Source organism: Nuphar pumila, chromosome 10 (assembly GCF_984573655.1).
Source record: "Nuphar pumila chromosome 10, dmNupPumi1.hap1.1, whole genome shotgun sequence".
Lineage (NCBI taxonomy): Eukaryota > Viridiplantae > Streptophyta > Magnoliopsida > Nymphaeales > Nymphaeaceae > Nuphar > Nuphar pumila.
The window spans coordinates 37,838,256-37,854,511 of NC_143258.1; the positions used below are offsets into that span (position 1 = coordinate 37,838,256).

Below are 16,256 nucleotides of genomic sequence, written 5' to 3' on the forward strand. Positions count from 1 at the left end.
TGAAAATAGTACATAGAATATGCTAAACATGATTCAATGGTTAGATTTTGCTTTTGGAGCTTAGATCTATGTAAATCAAGTGTGTGCACAGTACCACCATCGAAGCACCAATATATATATATATATATATATACTTTTTGACAGTTCAAAGTAGTTATAGGCCCAAACTTTTCCTCTCCCCTTTCCCCTTGGAGAAAGGAAGAAAGAAGAATTCTGATCAAACCAAGGCTCCAACCAAAACTGAGTGGTGCAGCCATTATAATATGCCATGCCACCTTTCCATAATTAGATTTCATCATTGAATTATGCCCCAGCATGCAGAACTCATTGTATGCGAAAGGCGCTTCCTGAGTATCTATCTTTACTACATTCCTGCCAAACTAATTCAGAACAAAGAATATCAATAAATAAATGGAGCAAAAGTCATATTGATATCAAAGAACTTTCTGAGACCAACTTATCCTCAAGCTTAGGTCAATTTGCATCCCAATTCAGCAGACTTATTTTCTGGTTCTCTGCATCCATTCCTTGAAAGTAATCAGACAATGCATAGGTACTCTCAAATGATTGTCACTCATCTGCAGCTTTCACTTCCAGCCATTAACATGCTTCTGAATCTTCTCAATGATTTGGGCACATTATCTTGGTTCCAGCTTCATGATGAACAGTGGAAGGGAAATATATCTAATATGGAATCAATTGCTAGTGCAGTCTATAACATCTTTAATTTTATCCATTTGCTTAATATCAGAATTCTTAACATAGATCTTCAATCCTTTATTTTTTGTGTGCATGCATGCATGTGAAAATTGGCTGTGTTTTGCAGTTGTATGTCTGGGGCTAATGCGTCTATAGCTCAAACCTGAAGACATTGATTTTTTCCAATCTGTTAACAGAAAAGATAAAGAATTGATGGAGAAAAAAATTATGTGAGGAAGGAAATAAGTTTGTATATGTGTAGCTAGAATGGATGTGTTTTACAAGTGTATATGTGTATTTTGTAGAATCATGTTGTAGAACATGAGTCATATCGTTTTTCTGTCCTACCATGGCCATTTTTCCATGCACACACTTTTTCATAAGAACAAAAATATGATTTGTTTTGATTTTTGGTTATCGCATCTTGACAAGGTACTTTATTTTGTTTATTATATGTTCTTTTTTCATGCTTACCTATATTGAGTTCACTTTCACAGCTTCGTGGGCGAAGTGGCAGACAGGGTGATCCTGGAAGCTCAAGGTTTTTTCTTAGTCTAGAAGATAACATATTTCGTATCTTTGGTGGAGATCGTATTCAGGTTTCTCTTTGCCTATTTCTCTTCACTTCTTTCTTTGAACTTTTGTGGATTGATTAGTATTGTAGTAGTAAATACATAATACCATGATAATGCCAAAGTATCTCCAGGATAAAATTAATTCCATTGTGATAATGAACCAAGTTTATCCTATATTCTGATTTTGGATTGGCTGGTGCTCCATGCCAAGTTTGCCTGTTGTGGAGCCGAGGCTGCTATGTATGACCTTGCATTGATTCAATCAAATTGACCAAATCTATAGAGAATCTGAATAAAGTCACCTAAGCCCATCAGGTTGCTTGGATCCTTGCAACTCAAGATGTTCAATTTGAAAAATGATACATGGAGGACTGCTATCATCATTCCAGAGACCTTGTGTTAATTTCCAAACAAGGTGGCAGATACAAAGAAGGCACTAAGTTGTGTCCATAGAAGTGAACAAGGAAAAAACTCGTACACCCAAAGGCTCATATTGATCCAGTTTAGATCTCTGCTGGAAAACACAAGCTTACCTCCTAAGGCAGAAAATAAACCACTCAGGGATCCTGAACTGAAGAGTTTTAGACTTGCTTAAACAGTTTGTAAGCATAGAGATTAAAAGTTTTAGAATTGGTTTAAGTATTCAAAGGTTTATGTGGATCTCTTTTTTTCTTTTTTTTGACCAAATCAATAACCTGGATCTGATGCAGAATACCATTTAAGCCTCCACTTAGTTCATTTTTAACTGACCGTTTATATGGGCCTTCATGGTCGTATTCTTCAGAAGCTAGTCTGATTAGAAGTTAACTTTGGTTGTTGGCCTCGGATGGTTTTCGGTGTCAAATATGCACATGAATAGAACGTGTCAGTTTCTGACTTATACGTTATGAGTTCTTTGAAATCAAGATTATGACATGAAGCATAATCAGATAATGATCATATAAACTACATTATGTTGTCTTTGTTTAGTCCTCTTGAATGTCAACAAACCACGGAAATGAATTTTGTTAGCTACTAGAGAATCAAAATGAACCAAGGCCTTTTCTGGCCATTCCAATCCACACTAAGGCCCTATTGCACCTCACTAAGGCCCTATGAGCGAGTTGGGTAGACTAGACAGAAAGTCTATTGGGAATAGTGGAGACAACAAACGACAACATGCTGACGGTAAAATGCAGGGACCCCCATTCAAGAAGAAAAATCAAGATAGAATAATCGAGCCACAACAATAGCTAAATTAATCATGCCCAAAGGGCATCTATGTTCATTCTGGACAACCGTGCCCTCGAGACACTGGAGGCTGTCTATACTGCGGGAAGATGGGACATTACGTTCGAGAATATTGAAAGAAAGTGCCAGATTGGCAGAGATGGACCTTAGTCGAAGGTCAGCAACAACCACAAAGAGAAGTGTCTGGCCGTATCTATGCCACCATAACAAAACAAGTAGAGAATAACAAATAAACACTCTAATAGTCGTAGGTTAAGACTTTTTGTGACACGGTAAAATTGTAAATTTTGGTAGACAAAAGTTCATTAATGAAATCACGTACAAATTTTGTTCAACAGAGTGCTTAGCCCAACACCTTTCCTATAAACTCATTGGGAGATGTCTTGATCCCTTTAAGGCTCATATGTTTGGATTCACACACACACACACACACATGTTGTGCATCCGCATTAACTCCGATTAACTTAGACTACGATCTTTGCAGATAAACTCCGAAGAAAATTTCGAGGACGAAATTATTTTAAGATGGTAGATTGTAAGACTCGTGCCTTTTAAAAAAAAATTGTTTTGGATCCAGGTTGGAGGGGGTTTCTTTTTAACGCACCCCGCACCCCCCCCGACTCTCCTTGCTCACCCGACGTCTCACCCACCCCCCTTCGCTGACTCTTGACGTCTCCTTCCTCTCACCGACCCACCCTCATCAGAGAAACCCGAACCCTGACCCTCCCTACACCTCACCAGAGCATCGTCGGAGGCACTGCTTTCTCTTTTTCCCCCCTCGTTTTCTCCCTCTCGCCGGAACCCCTCATCACGCCGGTGCAACCCAAACCCCTGAACCCTCTCTCTCTCTCTCTCTCTCTCTCTCTCTCTCTCTCTCTCTCTCTCTCTCTCTCTCGTTCACACCGAAGCTGCCCGACCCATCAGGTACGAATGTCTCTCTCTCTCTCTCTCTCCTCTCACTCTCTCCCAGTAGTTGGTCAGAGCTCCCCAACCGTCGGAGCCTTTCCCCCTTGGTCATTTATCGGACGACAGCCGACCACCACCCCCTGTCACTTGCCACCACCATCACCACTATGATCACCCTGCTGTTGGACCACCCAACCTCGTGGGAACACCACTGCCATCTCTGAACTTTCCCCTTTCCCCCTCGTTTTAGTCACCAGACTGCTGCCCACATGGTCGATCGTAGTTGACCCCACTAATCGGCCGAAGGCACCCGACCACCATCGGAGCCCCCTTTTCAGATGGTTGTCGAGCTTCGTTGGCTGCCACCCCCCTCCAACCGGAAACTCTATGTCAGCCGGTGTGCCTGACGATCACCGCCCCTACTAGCCGGTTGTTACTCCTCCCTGTCGACTTCCCCTGCTGACACTTTTTTTTTGGGGGGGGGGGGGGTCTTCTTGAACCCAAGATGGGCTCGGGTTTCGCCGCTCTGTCGCTTCACCAGTGGTGGGTAAGGGCCTTCGGCCCTCGGTAGTGGCATGGCCGTTAGCCTTCTTTTTTTTTGTGACAGTTGCAACATTCTATTGCAGCTGTCCCCTAGGACAGCCTACCGAGCTGAGCTCGGTTTGAACCGAGCCTAGCCCGATTCTCTCAGCAGGAGGATCAAGCCTACGCTTGGTCCTGTCTTGTTTGGAGGCCAGACCCAGCTCGGCTATCACTGAGCGCAACCCAAGTCGTCCTCATTGTTGAACGCTTCACTGGAATTAGAGAGAGAAATTGGAAAATATAAAAAAATAGGAGCAGTCATCCTAATTAGCTCCTGCCATACCTTTTACATTCAACCTTTGCCGGAAGATGATGATAGATAGAGAGAGAGAGAGAGAGAGAGAGAGAGAGAGATTTCTCTTTGGGGGTGGGCCAGATGGATGTGCTGGTGTGTGGAAATTAGCAAGTAGACGCAGTTGGACAAATTCTCTAATTTGTCTTTTCAGTTTTTGTTTGCATTCGAAGTTTTATTCCTTAATGACTCATCTATGGTTTGAAATATGAGAGAGAGAGAGAGGACAAATTCACCGATAATTTTTCTTTCAAGCTTTTGTTCCCATTCGAAAACTATTATAGGTTATTGTGAATTTTAAATTGTTGTTTTGAATATATGAGAGAGCACAAATTCACCAATTAATTTTCTTTCAAGCTTGTGTTCCCATTCGAAAATTATTATTTAGGCCATTGTGTGAGTTTTGAATTGAGAGAGAGAGAGAGAGCATCTAATTAACGAGGTTTGTTAGAATGTGTTGGTAGATAGATTCTTGCTAGCTCAAACATTTTCTTTACATAAAAAATTGGCATAACACATTTATGTTGCTTAGAAAAGGTATATATTTCTTGACTATGACACCGACGAGTCTAACTCGGTTCCTCCAAGCGTGGCTCGATCCGGTTTGTTCAAACTGGATTCAAGTTCGACTGTTGTGACGTAATCATCGTCGCCTTTTGTCAAAATCTAAGAACTTAACACAGTGCAATCAATTGCAGTGTACCACTTCAGAACAACGAACACGACATGCTTACCAAAGCACAAACCTTTAAAAACCTACGCTCAGAATTGTCAGCGAGTTCGACCATCTCCGAGGTAGGAGAAAGTTGCATACAAGGACAAATAACAGAATACTTGTTAAATTGTATTCTATAATTATTGAAATCCTACATATATATTTTATATATATAAAGAGAGATACATATACATATATATTTTATATATATGTACATGTATCTATCTACTTATATACATACAAATATATATTTCCTTTTGTATTAGTGGTAGGGGTATTTTAGTCTTCTTTCTATTTTACGCATATTCATCGTTTTTAATATTTTGTATGTTATTTATTTTTCATTTTTTATTTTTTACTTTTTCTTTATGTACTTTGTGTACCTTGCGGGGCCAACATTCTATTGGGCTCCTCCAACAACTAGATGTGGAGCCCCTCCAAGGCTCATTCAATGCCCTATAAATATGGGCTTCTCCTTTTGTATTTGCTAAGGGCTTTGAGTCAAAGCCATTAATTGTTCAATAAAGTTTTCCATATTCTTTTATGCCTTGTGCATTTGTGAGCCAGTGTGGGTAGTGCCTTTGTGCACAAGTGTTCTAAGTGTTCTTATTATGCCTTCGTGCACACTTCATTCATCAAGAACTAAGTGTCTCTTTTGAAGACACTTTCACATGGTATCAAAGCAAGGTTATTATTGAAGAGGATCGTGTGCTACATTTTCGTTGTGTGCCTCGAAAGTCATGCATATCTTTCTCTTGAATTTCGGTGTGGAGACTTCTTACAATATATATCATACCACATCTAGTCATTGGTGGTAAGAATTCTCTCACTCTATTTTTTTACAAATGGGGAAAAAAGACTCCCATTTCTCTCTTGGGTTCAAACTCAATGGTTCAAATTATCATGTTTGTGCCGACAATATGGAAGCCCACATCAAGGGTAAAGGGCTTTAGGGATATGTCCAAGGATCTATACCAGAACTGGAACCAAAGATTACCTTGGTGGAAAAAGGAGAAATAAAGATTCTTGAAGGAGAAGAAAGAATCAAGGCTCTTGAAGACTATAGTAAGAAACATGAAGAATGAGAGATGAGAAATTTTAAAATTCTATCATGGATCTTTTCATCCGTTGAGACAAGAATTAATGCTAACATTATCAAATTCAAAAAAGCTTCTCAAGCATGGCAATATCTTGAAAAAATGTACACATCAAGGGACTTGTCTCACAAGTACTATCTTGAAAAAAGGGCCTTGACCCAACAGTAAAGCGAAATGACTACTAGAGAGTATTTCGTGGAGTTGTCCTCTATTTGGGATGAGCTTGCCATGCTTGAGCCCAAATAGTGTGGAGAAGCCATTGAGCTTAGGCATAAACAATTGAAAGAGAATCACTTTTTTAACTTTCTAAAATGGGCTTAGACCCGAATTTGAGCAAATACGATCCTCTCTCCTATCACCCTTTACTTCTTCTTCTCTTGAAGACGTAATTATAAAATTAAGTGGAGAAGAGACCCGTATGGGTATAAGAAAAAATAACCCAAGTATTCTTGCAACACCTTCCAACCAGGAAGAAAGTGAAGGTGTTAATGTCGTTTTAAGACCGAGAAACAATTTGAGAACCTACAAACCTCCTCACTTTAAAAATCAAAATCAAGGAGCAAGGGAAAATAATGGGCAAAGCGGAAAAAGAGATTTTAGCGAAATTGTGTGCCACTTTTGTAAAGAATTGGGACACATCAAACCGGTGTGCCCAAAGTGGAAGAAATTGCTAGTCATGGCTACTACATCTCAACCTCAAAAGGAAGAATGTTTATCTTCTTCCAATGGAGCTCTCTTTGCATTAAATTGTGGAAGCACTTCAACCTCTTCTCAAATGGGCAATTTCCGGAGCCTCCATGTCAACTTCTTCTCCTCCCGGTAAGACTTCTTGGCTTTTAGATTTGGGTGCCTCTTTTCATATGTCTCCAAGTATTTATTCTTTTTCTGAATATTAAAAAAATCCCTCTCCATCCTTTGTTTCAACCGCGGATGGAACTTCTCTTGAAATCAAAGGAATTGAAAACTTTGAAAAACAAGGATTTTTTATCCTAAAAATTAGATTTATACCAAAATTAAACTTAAATTTGCTTTCAGTCTCTCAACTCTCGGACCATGGATGTGATATAAAATTCTCATCTGATAAATGTTGGATATAGGATCGCCGGTCCGGAAGGTTGATTGGGGAAGGCTCTAGGAGGAGAGATCCATACTATGTCGACTTCCTCCAAATCCCAAAAAATTATTTTTGTAATGTTGTCCAACAAAAAGATATTAATGTATGGCACAAAAGACTTGGACATCCCAACATTGTTAAGATTTCTTATTTACCTTTTGTTAAACATCTTTGTAAAAGTGATTTTGCTTGTAATGATTGTACTCTTGGAAAGATGAAAAGTTTAGCTTTCAATCAAAGATCTATGTTTGCAACATGACCTTTTGAAATTGTCCATTCGGATGTTTGGGGACCGACACCTGTTTTATCAAAAGGGGGGGTTTCATATTCTGTGATTTTTTTTGACGATTATACTGGATATTGTTGAATATATTTTTTTAAGCACAAACATGAGGTTTTTACGACATTCAAAACTTATCATATGATGATCAAAAACCAATTTAAGATACTTAAAAAATTTTAGAACCGACTCTGGAGGAGAATACCTTTCAAATGAATTCAAAAGATATCTTGAAAGTTATGGTATTCTCCATAAAAAATCTTGTCCGAAAACGCCTCAACAAAATAGATTAGCCGAAAGAAAACATAGACATATTATTGAAACCACTCGAACCCTACTTATCTTGCAAAACACTCCAAAAAAAAATTGGGCCGAAGCAGCTCTTACATCTGTCTATCTCATAAATCAGCTTCCATCTAAAAATTTAAACAAAATTTTGCCTTTTCAAATATTGTATACAAAAGAACCTGACTATAGTAGGTTAAGAATTTTCGGATGCAAATGTTTTGTTCTTACGGAAAAGAATGACAAGCTTTCACTGAAAGCTATCACATGTGCTTTTCTTGGTTACTTCGAAGGGGTTTCAATGTTACGATATTGAAGACGACAAATTATATGTATCCAGAAATGTGAGTTTTCTGAAAAATGTTAGTGGTTTTGAAAGTTGTGAACCTCATTAAGAAAATATGGATTATTCCTTTTTATTTGAGTTATTATCTAGAAATGATGATGCTAGTGATGATGAATCTACTCATAATGACTCTAGTTGTAACGACCTCAAATCGTACCCCTGAAAAAGTGCATAATTTTTTTTTAAATCAATTACGGAAATCTTTCCAAAAACCAGGGGCCTTTACAGTTTCATTCCCAACTGGATAACTCGACACACCACAAGGGATTTTACACCCCATCTTTCAATCCAAACCCAAACTGAATCAACTTTATTAATTAAGAAATGATAGAGTCATGAGACAAATAAATAAGAACATTAAAGTGCAAAAAGGAAAATAAAAAGAAAGAGCCCCGTTGTCCATAGAAGTCTGTCAAACAGTCATGTGATCTCCTCGTAGCTTCTCTCATAAGCAAGTTGCCTCACTGGACATCTGAGGCTGCGAAAAACACCAAAAGTAAGGTGTCAGAATCTAAAAAATTCTGTCTATAAATATCTCTAATGAAACAAATAAGCATAAAGAATACAGATATGATTCATGCAATAATTAAGACGGATGCTACTAGAACACTTTTCATAATTTCATAAGCAGTAAAGGCATTCATCATGCAATATGATGCAATATCATGCAATTAATATACAAAACAATTAATATGCATGATCTAATGCATAACAGGAAAATGTATAATCTCAGTGCACATGCATGAATACTTTATTATCTCTAATCAAGTTCTCTTTTATATGCAGGTCCCTATTACGATGCACACACACATTTAAGGTTTCACTCATTATTACCATTGCTTACGGATATTCCAAACGTGTAAGAATTCTTGAGGTCAAGTAGGCTTCTCAGGGTAACTTAACACACAAGTTGTATTTTATTACTGGGTTCCAAACTTAGCCCTCGACCAAAACAGCCTTCAAAACATTATATCATCCATCTAATGTCGGGACACTAGGGACTACCCATCCACAAGTGTCACTTTTCTTGGTATACCAAAACAACTGTTGTGTCTATACACCTCCCCCAGGCAAAGTGACGGAAACTCTCTAAAACCGTGGTCAGGAGAAGAACCTCAATATCGGGTTCAAGGACAACAACGATGGACAAGAAGTTTTTGTATCCTCACGGTTCCCTAAAACCGCAATTCCAAGAACCTCATTTTAAAGATGGGAGATGTAAAGAAGGAGCATTTCAAGCTCAAGACTTACACATCCCGAAATGATTTCTTACGTGATCATCAATGCATCATATGCAAAAATCATAACATGACAAAATATACAAGGATATCGACATGCTGCCAATTGCACATTCATAAATGTCAATTAAAAATGTGCATGATCAGTAATATTCATATGCATGTGCTTGAGTTCACATCATCATGTTAAATGTGTGCCGTTTAATTTACATATTCATATTGAATGCATGCTTTCGTTCATGAATCGTCTCACGTAAAACATGTGGATGCTTATGCAAGCAGGTCCACGAAATGGCACATCAACTTTATATATACCCATCAATGACAGACTTTAGAAAGAAAGAAAAAGTAACTGTGAAATAAAGGATCAAGAACATAACATAAACGAATTTAGGGATATGGTGTTGATTGTGCTCATCAAATGCCACGGGCCTTTGCAGCATGTCAAGCGTTAAAAGAACTGTCACTGTAAAATAGTCATACACTTTCTTGAGGGATTTACAATGACTCAGCCTCTAAAATATTTTGGCGACATCAGAACTTGCAAATCATTGATTGAGCCCTATGCCAGTAGGAAATTTCACTATATGGTTTTGCTCACTCCAAGTCCATGCTGAAGTTTTAGTGACCAGGGATTAGTTGTTGTGAGTCCCTTACTAGGAAACAACCTAATGACATGGGGAGACAAAGAATAAAGAATTGCAACATGAGAAGTGGGAACTTAACCACACAATTAACATCACAAAAAACATCCAGATCAGGCCCAGCCCCAGCCGAACCTGATTCGGCTGGGCATGACCGACCCTGCCTTGCCCAGCCGAACTCGGTTCAGCTGGGCCTGACAGGCCCTGAATCAGCCCACTAATTTTTCTTTTATAGAAATTTTCTTCTTTTTTTTTTACAACCCCGGCCCAGCCCAGCCCAGCCCACTCGGCTGGGCCCAACAGGCTCGGCAGGCCAGGCCTGTCAGCTTGCTGGCTGGGTCTGGCTAGCTCGGCCAGTCGAGCCGAGCTCGGCTGGTCTGCTGTCCAGACCGCTGCCCCCCCCCCCCCCCCCAAAAAAAAAAAAACAGGTTAATAAAAGATTTTTTTTTTGTAACTTGCTGCCCCTTTGCATTAACAGCCTGCTGCCCAGCCGTGCCTACTCGCGGCACATACCAGGCCTGGCAAAACCAGGCCAGCATACGACTATGAAAAAATATATATTTTCTTCTATATGCATATAAAACACACTATTAAATTTCAATTATGCATGCATATGCGTATGCACATTCATCTTGCATGCATCTACAAATTTCACTTCTCAAACAGACATGGTTCCACTTAGTTTTACATGCCTGTACACCCTGATGCTCAAATCAAGAACGCATGCAAAAAAAACAGAATTTCTCAATATGATATGCATGCATAAACACAAAACAACAACCCTCCAATGGTTCCTTGAATAGGATTTTCATGAAGAAAAACAAATCTATCATGCACAAGCACATGATAAGCTATATTTACCACGAAATAAAATTTTGTTTTGGTATAAATATGAACATGTACAGAAATTTCTTTTGTTGACATCGAAATACATCTATGAAAGGGGATTCCTAACTTCTCATCCATGCATTTTCGAGTAAGAATCTAGGTTTATTCTTTTTCTATAGATTTCCATCAGAATATTGCATGGAAATCCAATCTATACTCAATATCTTACTCGATTTAAGAGGGCAAACCCATATCTTAAACCGTAGATCGAAGAATCAAGAAAAAATAATGGTGAAAAGTGTTGGATGGCTGGAGAAGAAGGCTCCTCCTTTCTCTCTTTTCCTCTCCTTCCCTCTCCTCTTCCTTTCTTTCCTCTCTCTTTTCTCTTTTCTCTTTTCTTTCTTTCCTTTTTTTTTTGATGTTTAAATAAGATAAGAGAGGGTAATGCCCTCCCCCTTCTCCAGCCCTTTCTAGATGGGCTGGAGATGGGGAGTTTCCTCTTTTAAGGATTCTTTTTCTCCCTTTCTAAACTTTTCAATTCTTTAAAAATTTGACTTTTCAAAGTTTTCAAATTTTTTAAAGTCCCTTCTTAAAACTTCACAAGCCTTTTTAGGCATGAGTAAGGGTTCTATTAAGAAGTCCCAATCAGCCATAAAAATAAAATTTCGGAATAAATAAAATTAATTATTTATTTAGTATTAAATAATTAATAATTATTTAAAAGTTTCCAAAAATAGTCAAATTAACTAGAGAGACTTCTTAACCTTAGTTAACTCTAATTTAAAGCTTTTAAATGAATTTAAAGCTTGAAAGATCGTTAGGCATGGATTTGGATCCGGATCCGAATCTAAGATCCAAATCCATTTCAAAAAATCCAAATAGATTTTGGACTAGACTAAATCCAGATTATTATGGGTCTTGGATAGAGTCCAGATCCATAATAATTTGGATCAAACCCATTGGATTCAGTCCGATCCAAATCTGGATCCAATCCGACAAACTGTTCCTTTTTCGAAAAAACACGTTTTTTGGGCCAACCGAAACTCGAATTCGGAAAAGTAACATATCTTTGCGCTTGGCGTTCCGAGACGCAGCCAACGATATATTACATGAATATAAATTTTGAATTTTGCCTGAAAATAACCCGAATTTTGGTCGAATTTAAAAGTAAAAAATAAAACCCTTTCTTACATTTTAAATGGCTCATTTAGACCTAGCTGATGAGACCTGGACCAAGCCCAGACTCAAAAGCATCGATCTAAAATCGAGGTTCAAACGATTTTTCTTCTGTACTTAGCTAAATTTTTGAAAAACCTGAAAATGACTAAGTATGAAAATACGTGATATTACACTAGTGATAATGAAGTGGAGGAAAACAACTTCTTATCTCATCTACGTACCTATCAACATATTGATGAGGGAACATCTAGAGATCCTATCACGTATACTCATAGAGACAAAAATAGTTTTAGAAGTGCAATAGAAAAATATAATGAATCTAGTAGAACTACCCCTTCAAATGGAGAAAATTTGTGAAGAACCGAGAGAAATAGGAAAGTTCTTTCTAGGTTCATCTCTTATGATTCATTTACACCTAAACATAGAGTTTGCCTTAGCGCCATTCACTCATATGTAGAACTAAAAAACTTTGAAGAAGCCAAAAAAAGTATTGAATGGATAAAAGCTATATGGATGATGAACTTAGAGCTCGCAGAAAATCTAAGACTTGGGAATTTCAAGATCTTCCTAAGGGTAAGAAAGTCATATGGTGTAGATGGATGTTTAAGGTCAAAACCAAGAGTGATCGATATCTTGAAAGATATAAAGCTCGTCTAGTAGCCAAAGGATATAGTCAAGAATACAGGATTGACTATGAAGAAACATTTGCTCTTGTTGCACGAATGGTTACTGTTAGATGCCTCGTTACTATCGCTTCAATTAAAAAATTGAACATCTTTCAAATGGATGTTAAAAACGCCTTTTTAAATGGCGATCTAAATGAAGTGTATATGGATGCTCCTCCAGGAATGGAGACTCCTAAAAGAAAAGTTATCTGTCTCTAAAAAGCACTTTATGGACTAAAACAAGCCCCCAAGGCTTGGTATGATAGATTTAACTCTGTAATGTTGAAAAATGATTTCTTCTCATGCTTCACTGACACAACCCTGTTTGTCAGAAAATCCAACGCAGGAATAGTTATATTACTTTTATATGTTGATGATATGCTAATAACTGAAAGTGATATTAAAGGAATTAAGAACATAAAATTCATTCTAAAAGATAAATTTGAGATGTTTGACTTACAATTTTTGACATATTTTTTGAGAATTGAAGTTTCATATTCTCATAGAGGTTATTTTTTATCTCAAACTAAACTTTCTTCTGAGATTCTTGATAGGTCAGGTATTACAAATGATAAAGTTTGTGAAACTCCTGCTATAGTAGGAACCAAAATGAAAATTAATGATGTCATTCCTCTCAAGGATCCCACTCCCTACAGACAACTTGTAGGATCCTTGATGTACCTGAGTATTGTTAAAATATGATGTATATTTATATATATATATCTATATATATAGATTACGACACATATACATATATATGATATATATATGTCTACGTGTCTATCTATATATATAAATATATATATATATATATATATATATATATATATATATATATATATATATATATATTTATTTTGTAAAACCCCACAGGGGTATTTCTGTCATTTCACCTGTACACGCATATCCTTGATATGCTTTTTCTTTTCTTTCTTTTTCCTTTATTCTTTTTCCTTTTTTACTTTTTACTTTTTCTTTTTTTACATTTGAGAGGGGTCCACATAGAGTCGTTGGACCCCTCCAACAGTCATAAATATGACGGTTGGAGGGGCTCCAACGACTCTATGGGAGCCCCTCCTTGGGTCCCTTGCTGTGTATAAATAAGGGGCACAGCCCCATGTATTTTCTAAGCTTCTTGTGAAGCATTCTATGAAGAGAAGAATATTTTTTACCTCTTTTTGTGCTTGACCACTTTTTGTGGTTTATTTTGCCCCTTTGTGGCCTCTTGTGTATGTGCATGCTTCCGTGCTTTCGCTTGAAGACTTTGCCCCTTTTCATTTGGCACTTCATTACATGGTATCAGAGCCTTGGTTAAGAAGGCTTCATCGGATTCTACCTTGACAAGTAATACCTCTCCTCTCTCTTGTCTTATTAATTTGTTTTTCTAAATGGCCAACAAAGATGCAAAAATCGATCTATCTTTCAAATTGGATGGAACCAATTACCGCATGTGGGCCGCTGCTATGGAGAATAATCTCAAAGGTAAAAAGCTTTGGGGTTATGTATGTGGAACCATTCCGGAACCACAATTGAAGTTAACTAAATTTGAAGGAAATGAGGAAAAAGCTTTGAATGAAGAAGAAAAGGAAAAAGCTATTCTTGATTATTCTTCTAAAATGGAAGATTGGGAAAATGAACATGCTAAAATTTTAGCATGGTTCATGAATAATGTCGAGTTGAAGATTTGTGCAAACCTTGCAAAATTCAAAAAGGCTAATGAAGCATGGTTTTTTATGAAAGGCATGTACACCCAAAGAGACCTTGCTAGGCATTTTTTTCTACAAGAAAAGGTAAGAGCTACCAAGCAAGGTGATATGAGCATTAGGGACTACTATAGTGCCCTATCCTCTTTGTGGGATGAACTTGTCCTTCTCGAACCTCAATGGGAAGGAAGTGCTATTGCTATGAGACGAGCAAATGGAAAAAGAGAGGTTTTTTCAATTTATTCATGGGCTTCGTCTCGAATTTGAACAACTTAAAGGTTCTCTACTTCATAGGGCCTCTACCCCTCTAAGTGATATTTTGGCCGATTTATGTCAAGAAGAAACCCGTTTGGCCTTGAAAAGAGATGTTGATGAAGTGCATGCCGTGTCTAGACCCGGCAACAATGTAAGAACATATAAACCACCACATTTTTGGAAGAATAATGGTGGAGGAGGAAGAAAAATTATTTGTCATAATTGTAATGAACCGGGCCATATTCGTCCCGATTGCCCTAGATTCAAGAAGAAGGTGGCTTCCGTGGGGGAAACTCCTCCAATCATCAATGAAGATTCAAAGAAGGATGGTGACATAAAGGAGTCCATTGCTCATCTTACCGAAACTCTTCAACAATTTATAAAGATGAGCGCCTCTACATCATCCTCCTCACCTTCCACTTCCGGTGCCGCCATCTCCTCTTTTCCAGGTATGACCTCTTGGATTCTTTACTCGGGTGCCTCTTTCCATATGACTCCAAATGCATCACTTTTATCAAAACCAAGTCTCAATAAATTTAAATCATATGTATCCACCGCCGATGGAACATCTTTAAATGTTGAGGGTATTGGAAACCTTGAGAAAACTTATGACCAAAACAAAGAATTTTTTGTTCCCAAAATCCGAATTATTCCAAAACTTAATTTGAATCTTTTTTTCGTCTCTCAAATTACCGATTTTGAATGTAATGTCTCGTTTTCACCAACCCATTGCTATGTGCAGGATCTCCGGTCCGGGAAGCGGATTGGGCAAGGCCATAGAAGAGGGGACCTTTACTATATGGATTTTTTGTCTTTGCCATCCAAATCATTTTGTAATCACGTTCAATCCAAAGATATTGAGACTTGGCATAAGAGACTTGGGCACCCTAGTATTTCCAAGTTGTACCTTTTTCCGTTTTTGGAAAAATTTTGTAATACAAATACATTTATATGCAATGATTGTATTCATGGGAAAATTCACTCTCTTCCATATTCTCATAGCAATTTTGTGTCAAAAAGGCCTTTTGAACTTGTGCATTCCGATGTATGGGGACCGGCACCCGTTATGTCCAAAGGGGGCTTCTCTTACTATGTTTCTTTTATTGATGATTTTACTAGATACACATGGGTTTACATTATCAAGAATAAATCCGATGTCTTCGTTAATTTTAAAGAGTTTCACGCTCTTGTTCAAACTCAATTCCAACACAATATAGCCATTTTTAGGTCCGACTCAGGAGGTGAATACATGTCTAAAGATTTTCAAAATTATTTTAAAACAAATGGAATTTTGCACCAACGATCTTGTCCCAAAACTCCGCAACAAAATGGTCTTGCGGAAAGGAAACATAGACATTTAATCGAAACCACAAGAACTCTTCTTGTGTCTAAAAATGTTCCTAAAAACTTTTGGGCCGAAGCTCTTCTTACCGCAACATATCTTGTGAATCGTATGCCCTCCTCTTCTTTAAAAAATGTTTCGCCATTTGAAAAACTTTTTAAAATTACTTCTGATTTTAATAGACTAAGAATCTTTGGATGCAAATGTTTTGTACTTAGTCTAGGACAAGATAAGCTGTCACCTAAAGCTATTGAATGTGTGTTCATTGGCTATGGTGAGAA

The 16,256-nt window shown here is 37.7% G+C and overlaps 1 protein-coding gene across 2 annotated transcripts in view; it reads left to right on the plus strand.

Annotated features, from left to right (window-relative positions):
- The window catches only part of AGY1 (Albino or Glassy Yellow 1), a 181,298-nt gene that overhangs the window by 124,231 nt on the left and 40,811 nt on the right, over positions 1 to 16,256 (plus strand). For both annotated transcript variants that reach the window (XM_090018941.1, XM_090018942.1), the window contains exon 15: positions 1,197 to 1,298. In XM_090018941.1, coding sequence (XP_089875067.1) covers positions 1,197 to 1,298 — 102 coding nt within the window. The remainder of the gene's footprint in view (positions 1 to 1,196; positions 1,299 to 16,256) is intronic.